The sequence below is a fragment of the Pithys albifrons genome, chromosome 6 (genome assembly GCF_047495875.1).
Source record: "Pithys albifrons albifrons isolate INPA30051 chromosome 6, PitAlb_v1, whole genome shotgun sequence".
Classification (NCBI taxonomy): domain Eukaryota; kingdom Metazoa; phylum Chordata; class Aves; order Passeriformes; family Thamnophilidae; genus Pithys; species Pithys albifrons.
The window spans coordinates 39,104,698-39,123,634 of record NC_092463.1 but is presented as its reverse complement, the minus strand read 5'-3'; the positions used below and the strand labels follow the sequence as shown (position 1 = coordinate 39,123,634).

The following is an 18,937-nucleotide window of genomic DNA, read 5'->3' as shown; positions in this document are numbered from 1 at the left end:
CTCACTCCATGCTAATTTGGATCTTACATAGTGTAGGTTTAAACTGCATTTTTAAGAGCTCTTCTCAACCTTCTCTACCAACAGAGCTTCATCTAAAAAGCTCAGAAGTTGGGCAAGATGACGTTGTCTGTCCATAGCATAGCATACCTGGGGAAAAATACAGTAAAAAAAGGTAAGAGAAGGGAAGCTGGTGTTAGTCTCCATCAGCTCGTTCTGAAGAAAAGCATAGGGAAGGGGGAGAGGTTACCTATTCATCCTGTGTCAGACTAGCAAATACACTGGTATACTGTTTCTCATGCTTAACTGATCCCTTCCTGTCAGTAATGGAAAGTGCTTTTTGGGATAACACATAACCAGCAGCATTTCAGTGGATTTTTATATTGATAAATGTTGAGCTTCTCACAAGGAATGAAATTTTCTTTCATATTCCAAAACATGGAGGTATGATATTGATGCTGTAGAAAACCTACTCTGAACCCATCAGGCTTGGCTATTATTGCTTGTTACCAAATCTTCTATTCCTTGGCAAGATTGGGAAGAACTTAGCCAAACACCAGTTGGCCAGTCATTTGAAGCAGTTATCATAGACTTGACATCATCCAGATTTAGAGCTTGGGACAGAATCTCCAAGCCAGTTGGTGACTGTACGAAGCATGACACAGATGCTGCTTTGTGGGAGCTTGGCATTAACCCAGAATCAAGGAACACTCCATAGCTACTGACTGAAATGTTCAAGTGAAGTGGTGCAGTGAATGCAAGCACTTTAAGCTGTTTGCGCTAGCCCACTGATACCACCTTATTTTACTCACATTCAACTTCAATCTACCATTCTTATTCAGCCTTCTGACCTCATCTGTACTTGAGCCACATTTGTAACAGAGGCATGGTTACAGGTGATAAAGAATATTTATAGATACATGTTATATCTGTGTGTAATTGGTACTGCAAAGTGTGTGATTCATCAGTCCACCAAAGGATTATCCGTTTAACAGGAAGCTAGGATGTTGCAGAACTATGTAAGCAAGTTAGTGGGAATGGCACAGTTTACTTGTGATGTATCAGAGGAAACTGCTGTAGTCTTCCTACAACTTTCATGTACTAAGCATAATGCCTGTTGATAAATTACATTGAACACTGCATAGAAACAGAATACCGTTGTTTTCCCGTGATGTTAGGAACTCATCATTCATTATCAATATAACTGATTTCTCCTTCCTGGTTTCTGCCACATCCCAGCATAAAGTGATCCAGTTTTAGATATAGCTGCCTTCTCTACTCTGAGCTACTAGAGAGAACACAGCTTTCTTTGTGTCTTAGCTCTTTTGAAGCAGCTCCATGTAGCTGAGAACACTGCAGCAGTTTTTCTCAGTGATGTTCACTCTAGACAGCACATCTTTTCTGTGCTCTACTTTCTTTGCTTCCTGTGGTGGAGTGCTGAATTGAATGCAGGCTTCTACTTTTACCTTTGAGGTGCTGGTGCTTGTCAAAGTCTGTAGGTCCTGCACACACAAAGGATCAATGCAGGTCAGCTGTGAGGGCTGTACTCAGCCACCCCTCTCCAGACACAGGAGGTGAGCTTGAGGAGGGGCAGCTGTGCACAAGGGGCTGTCTCTCACCGGCCTGTTAACCAGACTAGCCAGTGCTGGCTCACTCTGCAGCAAGTGCTTTGGAAATGGAGAGAGCATCATTGCCATGTGTCAACACCTTCTAATACTGGAACCTCTTCAGATGCTCTGAAATCACCACCCCTGCTGAAAATCCTCAAAGGTCCACTAAGCATGTGGCACAGGTAACAGTGTTCTCTTATGCTTTAAGATGACCAGTATTATGGGCAGACATGTTGTGGTGGGTAGCTGCACGGTTCTAATGCAGACTAGTCAAGAGCAAACTTTGGACATAAGGGAGGTAAGAGACTTGTGATAGGTACAGGATATGTACTGGCAGACAGAAGGGGAGTGATTGGAAGTGTTTGGGAAGGCCACTGGAAGTGAGAGAGGAAGGACTAGAGGGAAGATAAAAAATTAGTGGTAAGCAGACTATTATTGCTTTAAAAATCAAGGAAAATACATTCTCAAAAAAAGCAGATCAGGAGAACATGTGACAACTAAATTAAGAAATCATCAGTCAAGCATTGAAAATACATGTAAGAAAAGAACTCAAGTGCATGCAGCGTGGGTATATTAATGTTCTACAGTCTTTAATTACAAGCAGGCATAGCACTCAATGCACAGAATTCATGACTTTCAACTGTCTCATATTTCCCATCAACTCAAAGGAGAAGTTACAGTTCCATAGTGACTGACGACATGTGTTGCAGGACGACCTCTGTTTCTTCACAGATAGGTAGACAGGAGATCACAGGAGGGGAAAGACTGACTTCCTGATTTAATACTGCTGAATGCTGATGTGGAGAACTACTTGCCTTGCATAGTGTCCCTGGGAAAAAAATAGGCAAGTTATTTATACAGACTTTCACCATTGCCCCTAGTAATATTTTTTTCATTCTCTTACTGTCTGACTTGAGAGTGTGGGTCTTACTAGCAGAAATGCTAAACAGGTGTACATGCAACCAAAGTTAATGGGAGCTGGGTATTAGGAAAAGCAAAAACTGACACCTCAGATTAAGCTTTCAAGGTTAGGTTAATATGAAAAGTACTCACTATCTTTCCTTCAGTATTTTTTCTATAAGATATAGATAAAACTATTCACATTACAATTTGCAGATTCACTAAAATTTGGAAAACGCTCTACTACTGCAGAGATGGCTGTCATAAAGCGCAACTCAGTAGCCATGTTTGCAGTAGGTTTTCAGTAGATGAAGTAAAAACGGTGAAGGCAATGAGGGCAGAATAAAAAATTGCTTTTTGAGAGTCAGGAATTATTTGTTTACACTGAATAAATAGGAACTACAGTATGTTACTGTATTGTTAAAGGCTGTGTCATAAGCTCTGCAGAAAATGGTAGACATTGCCACGAAGAGGATAAATTGTTTGCATCAAAAACTTAAATTCTGCAGATTACTAACTTTTGAGTACGCAGTTTTGCATTTAAGAGATTTTTAAAGTTCCAGTGGAAACTTAATTCTGCATCTGAACATGTTCCAGTAGCTGCAAGTGCTGACATATGGCACTTATGTTTCATCCTCCTTCCATTTCCCAGGCACATGCTGCAGAATGAGCCCAGTGCTGGCTGGCCAGTTAATGTGCCTGTGCTAGAGGGGCACTCACAGGAGTGCTGTACATGGAGAGGCTCTTCAGGCCCCATGAGACATGGCCCTCTTGTATCAGGGTAACCTTGTGCACGGCTGAGCCTCCTCAAGCTCACTGATCTGAAGAGTGGGATGGCTGAACACATCCCTCATAACTGAGCTCCATCGATCCCTTGTCTATGCTGTGCCCGAGTCTCCACAGAAGGTAATTAAATACTAATGAGGGCCTACTGCAAATTAATTAGGGGTTCCTACAATTGGTCAGTTTGACTTACGTTGTCCATATGGCTTGCTTCTGCTTTGAAGAGTCTTCTCTTCCTAGATTTCAGGCTTCTTCTTCAAAATTCAAGGTTAAAAAGCTTTGCCAGAGGATTCACTAGAAATTTTGTAGTTGGGTCAATGTGAATCTTTTTATAGCCTTGGAAACCACTCAAGTTTTGTTGGAGTTGTTTAGTCTGAAACAACCAGTTACTGCCATTTTTGCCCTTCTTTGATGTAACCTAGAGCAAATAAAAAAAACCTAAGAGGATGAAACATACATAAATAGTTCTTGTGTGTTGGTGCTTTGATGGCTGTACAGGACATCTGGGTTTTGAGACCCTGATCTTCTGAAAGAGACAAAGCTAGAGCAAGTTTGTATGTCCTTTGTGTTCTTCTCCGTTGTTGTGTGCTTATGTGATGCACTAGAAAGGATAAAAATCTGTGTCTTGCATGCAGATTGCCTGTTATCTTCTGCACGATTTGAGTGGGTTGTTGGTTAAGTGCATTCGACCTGAATGTTCTAATCATGATAAGCTCTGTTTGCTGTGGGTTTTCTCCTTTGCCACCCATGTATCTTCTGTAGGAACAATGTCATTGACCCTACAAAAAGGGTAAGCTTTGGTTAGAGGTAAATCATCTGAATAAACTAGGAAACCTTCCTGTGCTTCAGCTCTCACTTTTCCCTAGTGGTAAATGCTGAGTATCAGTATTTTAAGCTGATAATTGGATACAGTTTGTATTGTCTTGCTCTGTGAAATTTAGATAAAGAACTTTTTTTGCCTTCTTTGTGCTAACCCAGAAGGAGCAAGCAATTAAATCCCAAGGTACTCATTTCAGGACAGATCCTGGCATTCTGCTGACAAACCTATGAAAGGATTTTAATGTGGAGACTCTTGATGTCCAGCTGCTTTTGATTATCATTTGGTCATCACACCACCATAGCTAGCAAAGGCAATCAGTAATAAAAATAATGAAGTCTTATTTTAACTACGTTAGAAAGAAGTGAGCCTCTAGACTTCTCTCTGGCCTAGTGATCTGTCTGAATCTGGGTACTAATTAGGCATCTCTAATAGTTTAATGGCTTATTTTCCCAAAATTTATAGCAAGACGAAAGAGAATGTGTGCCTTCAGCAAAGAGACTAGGAAGGGAGGAAGTCCTGTGCTTTCTAACAGCCCAGTGCATGTTAATCACTATGCCAACAGTCTCCAAGTCTTTTGCCAACAGTAGGACTGGCTATTGGCCTAATCATGGTTTCCCATTCCAATGTTAAAACTGGAGTGACAGAAAACCAATCATATATTTTTGTCTCTATCAATTGGGATTTTCTGCATTATCTCTAGAAACACATCCTCTTCCATTGCTGTAATTTTGTGTCTTGATCCTAGTCTGCCTTTTCAGTTCTGATTTTATAGGCAACAATCCAGTCTGGGACAGGGGATGGCTGTAGGATGAATGTAGCCAAGTTGCCAGTATTCTTTTTACATTGCATTCTGCGAGAAAAAGAGCAGATAGGGCAGAAAAAACAGTCTTGGCTTGTGAAGTAACTTCTCTGCATGGGTTGTCCACCTGTGCCCAGTGTAGGTCACCAACCACCTGCAAATGACATTTCAAATGTGTCTTGTCTTTGTTGAGCCCTGATGTATTGATGTTGGTCGTTTTTGGGTTCTGCTACCTGTGTCTAATCTGGCACAGAAGCTGCTGCTTGCATCATATTTCAAGAATCCGGTGTAGGTGGTTGTGTGAGATACGGGAGTGTGGCTTCCAGTCCTGTTGCTAGGAGCCAACAGTATGAAGTTCTTTGAAGTTTTATGGGGGTTTTTGGTCTCTTTTACTATGATAAAAATTTTGGTAGATAAATGATTTATCTAAATTGCACTCTGCTTATTTTACTTTCTCTTTAGGTAGGTTTGCATATTAGTAGTTAGCAATTGATGTTCGTACTTTTAAAAATGTGAGATTTCCAGTGTCCTGATCATAAGCACATGTGTTTACCTTTAGGGCAGAGGAAACATGCTCTGTAAAACACAATCATTATTGTTCAAACACCCACAACTCTTCAGGAAGACAGATGCCGTGTTTCAGTTTCAGTCTTTCGTTGAGTCACTGCTGCTTATGTAAGGTCTGAATTTGATTCTCTTTCTTAAGACTGCATTATGGAAATTGAAATCTTAAATAATCCCTTGTCTCTGGGGCTACCTACTACTGATACAGAGGAGGAATTCAGCTTGCCTCTCTTATGTTCTGTTAACATAAATTCTCTTTTAATCCTATAGTTTTGCTCAAGGGAGAAAGCATCTTTTCTCTGCATTCCTTGCATAGTTCTTAGGGCTGACTTGGGGCAGGAAGAGGTTCTCTAATGTTAGGTTTGCTGCAGAACGAAACAACTACCTTGTTAGCCTCTCCCTCAGGTGGTATACTGTGAAGGATCCTTATTTCTAGGTTTCTTCACCGTTGCCCTGTTCTGCTAATGTGCTCCCATCCCGCCTAGAACACATGTTCTGTTCTGATGCTAATTTAAATAGGAACGTAGGGGGTTTTTTTGTTGGCGTTATGATTATGGTTATTTGTTTGTTTATGTTTGGGGGATTTTCTGCTTTGTTTTTGTTTGGTTGGTTTCGCCATTTGTGTGTTTGGGATTTCTGTTTGTCTTTTTATTTTTTTTTATTTTAAAATCCTTTCAGCATAGTGGTTTGCAGTAATCTCACAGTTACTCTATTAAAGCTCAAAGTTATTAAAGTGGTTGCTGAGGGATGTGGCTTTCCCCAAGGTAAATACCACACCCCTCTAAATGATAGTGCTTATCACATGTTGACACTTGCATTCCATTGGAAAGGATGGGCCGTGTTTGAACAGTGGAATGCATGATAGGCAAAGCAGTAACTGCTTATGCTTCTTTAGAGCATAATGGAGGTGTGAGTTTGGAGGAGATGAGGATGGAGAGATGGAGTACTGGACTTTGTTTTGTGATAGATTAGAAGAGCAGATGGCAAGCTGCTACCATTGTATGTCTGATCTGTTTCTTATATGATACATTTTTAGACTCTAATAATCCTCTTCACTTAACACTACATTAGTACTTATTTGAGTACTTACTGTTCTGTTTGAGTATCTCTAATTTAGTTTACTCATTAATTAAATTATTCAACAGTGTTCTGAAGTAGAGCTGTTACAGCCTGCAATTTTGGGAACTGGAGCAGAAAGGGCACATGTCTGGACCTAGATCCCATATTGAAGCAGTGGACTTTGCTCAGATCTTTTACAAATGAGTGTCTGACGTTTTAGGATGTTACAAGCTGAATTATCATGGTAGAAAAGAAAAAAAAATATGTAAGAACATTTTAAAAATCAATACCTTTCAGTAACCTCTGTGTATGTATATGGATATATACATGTACCATAATGAAAAAAACTCTGATCTGTAGACAAATACTGGTGTGAGTGACTTAATTTTCTAAATGAATGTTTTACTACCTTTTAGGAAATGGAAATAAAGCACAGAAATGGTTCATGTAACTTTCTTCACTGTCCTGCAGGACATAAGACCATTGATGATGAACTGTCTTGGTGCCTATGACAAGGACTCCTTTAAAAGCAGTGCAACTCATTGACACTGGGTGCAGCCCAGTTCTGTATTGGTGGCAGGTCTCTCCTGTGTCTGAGCTAGACTATAATTTTACAGGCATTTGTCAAGCTTGTTTTAAAACTCACTGATGCTTCAGAAAGTCCTTTTCTCATTTCTCACCCATGTATTTTGGGTTTGTTGCAAATTGAAGCCTTTTGTTCTTGCCTTTCCCACTGGTCATGGAGAACAATCGACTGCTCTTATAGTTATGAACTCTTGTTGTATAGTAGAAAACAGTTGCCATGCTTGGTCCTCAGGATAAACAAACAGAATTATTTTTGCCTCAGCAACATGATGTTTGTTATTCTTCCCCGAATTTTCATCCTGTTTGTCAAAACTTTCTTGGAATAGTGACCAAAATGGAGCACAATCGTCACAGATAACCAGTACGTATTTACAGCAACCTTAATTCTATCCTTGTGCTTCCTATCCTTTCCTACAGAAAAAAATTAATTGTAGCACAGTAGTCTTCCACTGTTACAATGTTACATTTCTTACAGGCAGAATCTCAAAGTTGTATAGGCTGCGGCTTCTGGGGCCCTCACATGACCACGTGTTGAAAGCACAGGAGGCTCTCAACATGTGTCTGCCAACCCAAGCTGCTAGGTATAGGGAAGAGAGGAGTCTCTGGCCACTTAGGTAAAGACAATTTTGCAATTTCTGTCTAAGGGTAGTGTTTTCTGGTGAGTAGGAAAGTGCAATAAAGGATAAGCATAAAAATTTTCTGTATTTCTCTTTATCTGTTCAGACTGGAGATTCTTCTGTGGGCACTGAATCGCTGGGGTGTTAAACTGGGGGTGAGCCCAGCCCTGAGCTGCTGGGCAGGCAGAGCAGAGCTGTATCTCTGGGCAACAGTCTGCACCACCACAGCAAGTAAGATGAAGCGCATACTCAACTTCCTTCCCGAGTTCACTCAGGGGAGATTAGCTTCTTGAAATTATTTCCTGGCTTGTTGCCAGAACACAGTCTCTCTTGATGTTATGCAGAAACTATACCTGATTCAAGTGGATTGGCACTTGTAGTACATTTGGATTTGAGGTCATGCACAGTTCACAAATGACATGTTTGTGCCTTAACAAATTGTGCTTACACTTTAGGCTAAACCTGTTTATTGGTCTGTGTATAGAGAAGTATAGATCTGTTTGGGGTTTAAGTATTCCCAAATATTCATCGTATTTGGAACTGGTAATTCTGTGTCCTACCTAATAGGATGTTAGGTCTATTTTATCATCTAAAGAGTGTTGTCTTTCTAGATGTTCCTTTCTCATGGCTGGTAATGTCAGTCAGTGACCCTTAACAGGTGGAGGAGAAGTGGAGGATGGGCAGAGACTTGTCAAATTGCTGAACAGTTTCTGAAGATTTAAAGTGCAGTTGTTTTGGAGGTTAAGAAAGATTTCTTTCCTTCTGCCACACCATCTGCTAAAGTGATGTTTGATTTATCACAAAATTGTTCTGGGTGATGGACAGCCTGAATAAATCTCAGATGTCTGGCTCTGAAAGTGAATCAACTTTCCTACAGTAAGGAACATTCCATTTACTTCTTGAATAATAAGATTTCAGTTTCCAGCAAAGACTGACGTTCTGGTGGAACCCTGGTATGGGCAGAATGTCTTTGGTTCAGTTTTCCTGTGTTCAGTAGGGACAGGTGGCAGAGCTCCATCGTATTAGAGTACCAATATCTTTCAGAGCAGAACACGAGCTGTGAAAGTAACCATAATGGCCATGCTTAATGCCTGCTAGGAAAGGTAGACAGTTCAGTATCCCTTAGAACAGAAAGTGTTTGTTCGTATTGAAATAAAATGTATCAGTCAACATATCTGTGAGATAAGTGAAGGAAGTCCTTGTCACAGTACAGCTTTAAGGCCATCTAATTGCTTGATTATTTTGTCTTTTGACCTGGGTATAATGTAGAGGTTGTAGATAATTCAATTGGTTATAACCAGAAACGGAATAGTCAGCAGATTGTGGCTCTTGATAAAGTTTCCAGGAGGGCACGCAGTGCTTTCACTTCTTCATAGTTCATTTTCCTCTGATTTGGAGAGGAATTTGCACCTGGAGTTACAAATATAATCCAGCTATGGAGTGGAACATGGGATTTTGTGCTCCTGATAGTTCAGTCTGATACCAACCATCCATTTCTCTTGCCTTCACCTCTTCCTTTGGTCCAGATGTAATGAACACCCAGCAAGCTTACCAAATATCCTAAAGGGTAGCAAAACCAGATAATGTGTGCATCTCACTGCATGGTGGGGCACAAGAGAGGAGAAAATACAGGAACCTCATGCTTCTGACTTGCAATATTGGTTCTGCTTACTGCATTAAGTTCTTCTCAAGACACTGAAGATTTAGCCCAGCCCATAATGAGTGCGGAACAAACAGGAAATGGAAACCCTGCAGTCAGAGGATACACCTGCCAAATGCTGGGTGAGCAGCTGTGGCCCTCACCCATGGCTGAGTGCAAAGCCAGAAGCATCAAGCGCTAAGTGCAGGCTGAGCACTGTTTCTCCTCAAAGGTTTGGAGGCTGATTGGTGAAAGAGGGGGAGGGAGGGAGAGAGAGATGAAGGTGTAGTCACAATTTGCCTGGCAGTCTGATGAGAGGTGCTGATCAGGAAGCTGCTTGTGTAGCTTGCAAACTGCCATTCTTGAGGAACACGTGTTCCCTCTTGCTGTTGGCTATCACTCTTACAGCTTCAGCTGGCACTCACACACTACAGGAAGATCAACTGTGTGACAAAGCAATGAGTGTTATGTTCCCTTGGGGGACTGTAGCAGATACAATGATGGTTAAGGCTGCCAAGGCATCCGGCAGGTGGAGATTGCTCAGGGATATCCTTGACCAGGGACATTGGTTACATTGCTTGTATTCCCTAAGTGACAGCTGACAGCATTTGAAGTAACACAGCTGTCCTGGCAGAAGGCCAGTTGCAGTGATTTGGCCACATTATCAGTTGGCATTTGGGTTGGCAGAACACCTCAGACAGTGAAGAATGATGCCGTTGCATGTCAGGGCACAGACTTCGTAAAGCTGATGCTCAAAACTCTGGACTCTGACCAGGCTGTCCAGATGTACTTATCACAGAGAAACATTCTGGCCTGAAATACCTTTTTGTCCAGTGGTACACAGTTACTGCTGTATGGATTAGTGTGTGTGTGCATCAGGAACCTGTTTCCTGCCCAGGACGAAGGGAGATTGAAATGTGGTAAGAAGGAGACTAAGTCAGTTTGAAGCCTTACATTATATTAGGAGCTGATTTAAGTGTTGCACTCAGAAACTTAGTTACAAAGCTTTGTGTGAGAGATTGCTTACATATGCTTGAGGAGCATTCTTCTTCTTAACTTGCTCTTTCACCTCCCACCCATTGAGATCTTTGTCTCAATTTGTGATTCATGTCTGATTCAGCCAAGTGGGTAGTAAACTTGGCAGCAAGAATCTCCTTAGCTTGAGGATTCCAGAAACCTTTAATAAGGGGCAAAAGCACAGAAACCAGCTGCTGAAATTGTAAAGGAAGTGCTTTGTATGACAAATTCAGGAATTTTTGTTATTGTTATTTGGAACATTTTTATTTTAGCTGTGGGAAAACTTGCACCTTGCTTCTATGCGCAGAACCTTTGTGGATATTTAATTTATATTTCTCCCAACAAATAAGGGGAAAATGAAGTGTGTTTCACTTTCTCTATGTCTTGTTAAGTGTCCTAAGTTTCTTCAACTATCAAATGATCCCAAGCCTAGGAGTTGTTACAGTGTGGACAATTGAAGAAAAAGGTAATGAAATTTTGATCAACTGCAATGAAAAGCTTTTACTATGTACTTTAGGTATTTAAAAATGTGCATGAGTATGTGTGTAGGTATCTGTATGTATTACTAGAAGAAACACCAAGGATTAATTATAATTTGCTTACATTTGGCATAAAAATATCTGCTGTTTCAGGATCTGGATCTGACCAAGTCAACTACCTCCCTCTTTCAGATCTGCAAAGATAACTACACTAAGCCTCAAACTGAAAGAACTCAAAACCAGAATCCCTCAGTAAGCAAATTTTGTGACTGTAACCAGAAAGATACTGTGTTGCTGAGCAACTCTCACTATTTTTTTATTTATTAATTTTTTATATATGTATAACATCACTCAAATGCCCAGTTCTCTCCATGAGATTAAACCATATGATGGGCTGTCCCAGGGCTGTACTCCCTTGAAAAAATTAAGTCCCTAAAAACCATTGAAGTTGAGTGCTGTGAAGCTCCACCCATGGAACAGTCATTAGTCTGCAGAAAGTGGTGCTGATGAGAACTTGGTAGAGTATTGTGATTTTGACAAAGTGGTAGTAGATACACTTGAGTGGCTGAAGTGTTGTGTGATTATGTTTTTAAAAGGTTGTAATTACAGTGCTGTACTTACTGACTGCACTCACTGAGAGAAGCATATCTAATGACAGAGTAATTAAATTAGGCTGCTAAGTGTCTCGGTTGTGGTTCTCTTAAAATGTATTCCTTATGGAAGCTTTTTATGGCAGTGGCAGGTATTGATTACATTGAAACAAATGAAAACAAAGTTTTCTTGGGGCTAGGCATTCATTAAAATAATATAGTTAGTAGCTTTGGAACTACATTGAGCTTCTTTACCTGTATAGGTCCAGTATGTCAGATCAAAGCCAATTAAAATAAAGTGGCAAACACTAATGAAAACAGAGAACGAATTTGAATATGTTAATTTCATTTTCTAAATTATTAAGTAATTGAATAAAATGGCATAGAGAATTAAGAAAACAAACTAGGTTTCAAACTGATTTCAGTTTTAATAAACTACAATAAATGAAACAGGGGTTTTGTAAATAAAATTAACTCAGAGGGTTTTAAAAACATTTTCGGTTAAATATATACTACACAAAGTAAAAGTGGAGGCCAAGAAGACCAGTGGTATCCTGAGGTGCATTAGAAAGAGCATTGCCACCAGGTCGAGAGAGAATTCTGAGCTCTAGTGAAGCTGCATCTGGAGTGCTGTGTTCTGTTCTGGGCTCATCAGTACAAGACAGACTGCACATCCTGTAGCATGTCCAGAGGAGGACTATGAAGATAATTAGGAGTGGACCATCTCTTTTATGAGGAAAGGCTGAGGGAGCTGGGCCTGTTCATCCTTGAGAAGTGATGATTGAGAGGGGACCTCGTTGATGTCCATCAGTATCTGCAGGGAGAGTGTCAAGAGGATGGACCAGGCTCTTCTCGGTGGTGCTAAGCAACAGATCAAGAGTCAATGGACAGAAGCTGATGCACAGGAAGTTCCACCTAAATATAAGGAAGAATTTTACTGTGCAGGTGACCAAGCACTGGAACAGATTGCCCAGAGAGGCTGTGGAGTTTCACTCACTGGAGATATTACAGAACCATCAGGATGGAATCGTGTGCTCTAGGATGACCCTGCTTGAGCAGGGAGTTTGGACACAGAGGTTAAAAGGAACAGTTTTTAACAGAGGGTGACCACCTGCTCACACTGATACTTAAGACACAGACCCCATGACACTTTGTTGTGTCACTCAGAGTAATGTTGGTGCTAGCTTGTGACCAGGAAGGAACAAGGAAAAGAAGGGGGGCAATAAAACCCTCAGCAGCAAGGTGAACCACTGGAGAATGACTAATACTGTGCACAGATAAGTCATAACTGATACCCAGGTTAGTAATTCTTAGCTTAGAGCCTGCTTGCAAAAGGCAGTTCCAGCTACTGGTCTGATGGGTTCTCAGGTGTTATTTTTCCAGTTACTATTATTATGGTTACCGTGCCCCAAAAGAGGCCAACACTGATCACCTTCTCATGCACTTGCTGCTCACTGTGTTGGCCAAGATTCCCAGGCAAGGTGTTCCTCTAGTGCTTCTGCATTTTAGGCATATGGCTCTTACAGAATTATTTTGAAATGCATGTAGTTACTTTTTGATAATTATAGTTTCTGTACTTCTTGCAAGTCCCTATGGAGAAACTTTGTTCCTTCTAAGAGTTAGTGAGGCACTGAGTAGGTTGTGGCAACCAGCATTATAGATCACATTTCAGCCCCCGTGTCCCAGAGTCGCAGAATTTAGCCTAAATGATGTAGAGACTTTAAGAGAACAGGAAATTATGATGACTGACAATTAAGTACTCTTTCTTAAAGCCTTTTAGGAAAAAAAATTACAAAAAACCTTCTCATTTTTTCCTTTTGTTTCTTGCTGTCATAATAGCTTTCTGTAGGCTTGTGTAGGCTTTGTACTAGTGCACAAAAAAAGACAACCGGATCTCAGATAAGGAACGACTGAAATTTCCCTGAAAAAGAAGGATTCAAGGGTCATTGTTTACTGTAGTTTAGCAGAATCTCCATGAAAATTTAAGAGCTCAAGCAAGAATCTACTCCTCCACTCTGCTGCCGATGGAATCGTGGACATTTTTAAAGACCTTGTTGATTCATGTTACATTTTGGTGTTGTTTTGTACTTTAGCTCACTATAGTTTCAAGTGATGTGCTGGAACTATTAAAGCTGAATTACTTTCTTTTCTGAAGAAAAGATTTTTCTTATACCCCCTCCCCCAATACTTACTACTTTAGACATGATTGATGTTTTAATTATCATAATTGCTGAAAAGTAGTAAGTAAAACAAATGTTTGTGTATGTTACCTGCTTGTCAAAGCTTGCCTGAGGGTAATTACATGTGTTTAAGACATTTGAAGAGCTGAGATACTTGTTTTCATTTTACCCTTAAATAAGGGAGTGATTTTATTTATTTTTCCACAGAACAGCAGAAGATGATTCAGGTCCCTATCCCTCATTGCCTTTATGATTTAGAGTGGATTTCCTGTTGCTGAGGTATTCAGCATATGCTCAGAGACATGTTGGTTGTTCTATACTGCCTGTAAAACAGCAACAGCAACCAAAAAACCCCCGCCCAATTTGGCGAGTTTTCTCTAATCTCTTCAGTGAGGTTGGTTTTTAGGATGTTATAGTTCTTGTCCTGAATGGTGGAAGGGTTTCAGAAAAGTCTAGTAGTCCCTGGAGATTAACTCTTGGAAACAGTGAGGTCTGAGCTAGAACCCCTTGAAATGGATTAAACACCTCCCAGTGATTTTCTTGTTTTTTTTTTCATCAGGTAAATTCTACTGGTGTATTTGTGCAGGTTTCCTTCCAACTCAGCATGTTCTGTGGTCATGGCTGTGCTTCTCCATACTAGTAACAGATTAAGTTGTGCACTTATCATGAGAAAAGACCTGGAGAAAGCTGTACTCACTGAAACCAGTGGCGCTCAGTTGCTGCTGCTCTTTCATAAGGGATAGACATGATGGCAGCAGCCACCTTTTTCCAGGGTTGAATAGGTTGGGAATACCTTGTCTGGCCAGCATCTTGTCTGGATATGCTGTGCTAACACAGAGCAAGTGAGCCACAGTTGCTGCATGTATGTACACTTCTCTTCAGAACTGCACTTCAAAGTCAGACACCAAGCCACAGTCTTTTACATGCATTGTGTGAGTCAGTTCTCCCATTCTCTTTCCTCAATTTTTGTCCATTTGCTGCCAGGGATACACTTCCTGTGTCGCAGCCTGTTGCATGGGCTGACCTGTTGGCAGGAAACTGGCTTATCTCCTTTGGTGTCGCACACCTTTTATTGCTTAAGGAGGTTTGTATAGTGTGTCAGTTACAATTCACATTGAGGAACTTGTATGCAGCATCTCAGAAGGTCAAAACTTTTCATCTTTGCCTCTTGACCCTTTTGGAATGCTTTCCATTTTACTGTTGGAAAACTCTTGAGTATATTGATCTCAAGAGGCATATAAAACAGCATCAGTGATGTCAAGAGAATCTGACTCTGGCAATGCCAACTGCAGATACAATGCAGAGGTACCTGAGTTTTCCCTGGGAATCCAGAAGAAATGAGGTCTTGAAGAGATGCAGGCAGAGTAAAAGATCATGAAAGACTGAGCAGGAATCTGGAAGAAACAGGAACTGAGGGAGAAAAGCACTGCAAATACAGATGGGCAGTGATGGAAGCCCTCTTTGCCATTGCAGCATTAAACAGAGATTTGAAAAGCACATACTACCATTGCTAACAAAGAAGAAGAAATCTTGCTTTAGAAATAGAAGTGAGAAAAATTCCTCCTACAGCAGGCACAAAGTTTTCATCTTCCCACTCATACCACTCCTTCAACAGCATGCAGCCCTGCTTGCATCCTGGCAGTTTTGTATCCTGGGTTGAATTAGTTGGGAGACTCGAAGTTGCAGCAGAGGAAAGAGTGACTGCTGAACCCCTGCCGATGGCAGCATGCTCCACAGGATGGGTCTGAAAGCAATCCTTTGCCATCTAGCTTGAGCCTTATGCTTTCCTGTGTTGAGGAAGCAAAAAAGGTTTGTAAGAAGAGATTATTTAAAATTAAAAAAAAAGAGTAAATAAAAATTGTCACTGTCTGTTTATTGGATGAGTAACTTAAACATACTCATCCAAGGCAGCTGTAACCTAAGCAGCCAAAGTCCACTTGAGCTGGGGCTGAATTTGGCCCATTGTCTCTCCTTTACACCCACAGTACAAATAAAAGCTTCAGCTTCTTAGAGTTTAGTAGGAGGGAGGAGGTGGGAAAGCCACTGGAGTGTGATGTTCCATTGACAGTTGATGTGCATTCCTTGAAAACCTGTGCTTCTCATTACTGCTGGATATAGCAGTATGGTATATCATTGGGAAAGAGGATGCAAGTGTTAGAAGTGGAACATTATGATGAGTTTATTGTGATCTTTATGGGAGAATTATGGAACAATCCTGACTTCTGATTAAGGGATAGGAAAAAATCAATGTTACCCTGAAAATTGGTCTGGAATCTTCAAAAATTAAATTTTTAGCAGGAGCTACATTCAAAGAGGTCATTTTACTTCTGAATGATGTTTACTTTCAACTATTCTTTAAATAAGTTGTGGCCATGTCCTTCCGGAGTAGAAACAGCAAAGTAGACTGAAGGGCTTCTGCTGTGACTTAAATTTGGCAAATAAACTATACAAAAATAATAAATACATCTTTGCTACTTGAATAACAATATTTGCATTGCAGTTTCCTCCAGAAAGAGGCCATGGACATATTTAAGAGGTGTGAAACAGTCTCTCTGCAATAGAGACAAGTTGCTGTTTAGCACTGCCAGGCTGCAGTTTGGAACAGCTTAAGGCAAATAGTATAAAATACGAAATCCAAATAATATAGTTTATGAAAAGGTCATTTAAACTTGCAGAAGTTATTTTTGAAAGTGGAGTTTAGCTAGAGCTAGTAACAACTGTGAAGTTCTAAAAAGTGCAACCAAGTCTTCATATTCTAAAACATCCAGGATTTTCTCTGGATGCTTCTTTGCACTGGCATAGTGTTTTCAAAAGTATTTCTGATGCATGGGGCACATGTCTGACCGAGAGTGAGACTTCATTTCATCTTGAACTCTGTTCAAAACCAAATTGAGTTTAATAGGAAGAAGCAATGTCATTTCAGAGTAAGTATGCTCACATGGTGATTATATTGTTATGTCAGTTTAATTTGCAGGATAATTAAAACTTTCTTCTGAAGCAAATTCTTGAAAGAAAAATAGCTTGTGTCTGTGAGTTTGCATATCCAGGTATTATGATACATTCTAAGATAGCTGCAAGAGTTTTGCCCTCACATGGTGACCAATGTTGCTAAAGGATAGAAAATGTGATATAACTGAACAAGTTTGGGGAACGTCAGAGTAGGATCTGGAGAGCAACATTTTGCCTCTGTCGTCTGCAATTTCACTTTTTCTGGTTTTCAATTCTACAGAAGTACAACAGAGAAGACAATAAAAATTACGTATCCTAAGCACTTAAATTGTCAGATCAATATTCATGCTAGTGAAGACATGGTTGTTTTGAGTATGGATTTTTCAGATGATAAGCAAGCACCTACACTTGTTTTCAGTGATATCAATACCTCCCTTAATTTTTGTGAATTCCAGTTAGGCTATTGATAAGCACTTCTGTAAATGCAGCCTAATACCCAGCTATACTTGATCTCAACAAAACCCCCTCAACACTGAATTGTCATGCATGAGCATTGTGCAGCTCCAATTTTCTTCTCCAGCAGACTGTCATGTTCTAATGACAGAAGAAATAAGCCTTCTCCCCTTGTTTGTAAAGCGCTTTCGGATCCCTCAGAGTGTAACATGAACGCTGGTGGGCTGTGGTTCTCTCCTACCTGCATTTCAGTTCCAGGGCATGAGAGTTTTTCACTTTCTGCATTTTTTTCTCCTTTCTGCTTTTGTGACGGAGGACTCAGCTGTGTGTTTTGAGCAGCTGTTCTGTTTCCCTGTCTGCCTGCAGCGGTACCCAAACAGCTGCACTGTGTGTACACCAAAGGTTGCCAGAGCAATGCCCAGCTTTGTTAAAAAGTAACAGGACTGGAAAAGAGGGGAGGTAACCGGAAAATTAGTGACCTGGAGTAGATTCTGCAGCACCTTGTCGGTGGGTGCTGAGGGACCTGGGTGAGTTCTGTGTCCAGCTAGAGATGCATTTGCTATGCATCTGTCACAGCAAGACTTACCTGCTGACTTGGAGAAAGCTGTTAATTGTGAGGCGATGCTGAAGTTCTCTGGGAAAGGAAGTGTTGCTGACGGTGGCAAGCAGCTTATGTGCATGTCTCATGGAAACTTAAATGTGCATATGTGTGCATGTTCATTCAGCATCTGCTGTCTGCATAGTATGTGACTCGGGCACAGGGAGGATGGTGTGGCTAAGAACAGGCCTGTGACGTGCAGTATGACTTTTTTTTTATTTCTTACAGACAGCTTTCTTGTGCATGGTAGGGTGTTATCTTTGTTTGTCCATTCTTGGGTTTGTGTGCGTATTTTTCCAACAGCGATCATAGTGTTTGCTTTGTGGTTCCACCTTTGAGCACTTACAAATGGGTGAGGAACCATTCAATGTGCATGAAGCTATGTGATACATTTGTGGCATGTCAGGATTTCAGCTTTTGCCCAACTTAATGTTCCTTTTCTTTATTTCCAGAAAAAGGCATGGCATACTATTAAAACCATGGTTAACTTACCAGTCATCAGCCCTTTCAAGAAGCGCTACTCATGGGTGCAGCTGGCTGGGCATACAGGTGAGATGGGTATCTTCAGTGTGTTTATCTCTGGACTCAGGATGGCAGCAGCAAGGAAAACAGTGTTTTTCTATTTACTTCCTTCAGGTAAAAAGGTAGCAGCCAATATCACATAATCTGTGACCTAGAACATCTTTCAGTTGTGGTGGGGTTAGAGAAGAGGGAGTGATTTACCTGAATAATCAGATGAGCAGGGAAGCAATGGTCAGACTCTGGGGAGGGGCCAAGCTCCCAGTTCCTCCTTACAAGTTGATGTGTGAAAAATACATGTTAGAGGGGAAAAATGTGAGGCCATCATTGTTCACTGTATGTGTGCAAGCAGCAGCTCAGTTGGCTGGTTCTAGTTTTGTGTCTGTAGACGTTGGTAAATGTGTTCCTGATGTAGGTTTTGTTTCATTGGTAAGGCAAAAAAACCACAAAGGGAAGGCATCATCTTTGCATCTCTCGTGCTTCATTTAATTCCTGTGCAGTGCTAGTGGGGGGAGTTATTAGTACACATGTGGGCAGGCACCTACGCTGCATCATGTAATGGAGTACCTGAACCACCTCTTTATATGCTAATACACTAATATGGTGCACTGCAAAGCTGTGCAGAGGAATTTATTTAGCCCTAGAAACTGAGTAGCTGCGTTTTGCACAGTGTTGTTGGTGGGGCTGATTTGTATGACACAGATTGCGGAGATGTTTTTGTGCAGTTTTGATGACAGAGTGTAAGGAGTTGGCTTGTTCTGTGTGGAGTGATGTACTGG

At 40.8% G+C, this 18,937-nt stretch overlaps 1 protein-coding gene across 2 annotated transcripts in view; it reads left to right on the top strand.

Moving 5' to 3' along the window:
* ITPKA (inositol-trisphosphate 3-kinase A) overlaps positions 1–18,937 on the top strand; it is a 41,824-nt gene that overhangs the window by 6,693 nt on the left and 16,194 nt on the right. For both annotated transcript variants that reach the window (XM_071558393.1, XM_071558392.1), the window contains one exon: positions 18,092–18,188. In XM_071558393.1, the coding sequence (XP_071414494.1) occupies positions 18,092–18,188 (97 nt within the window). The remainder of the gene's footprint in view (positions 1–18,091; positions 18,189–18,937) is intronic.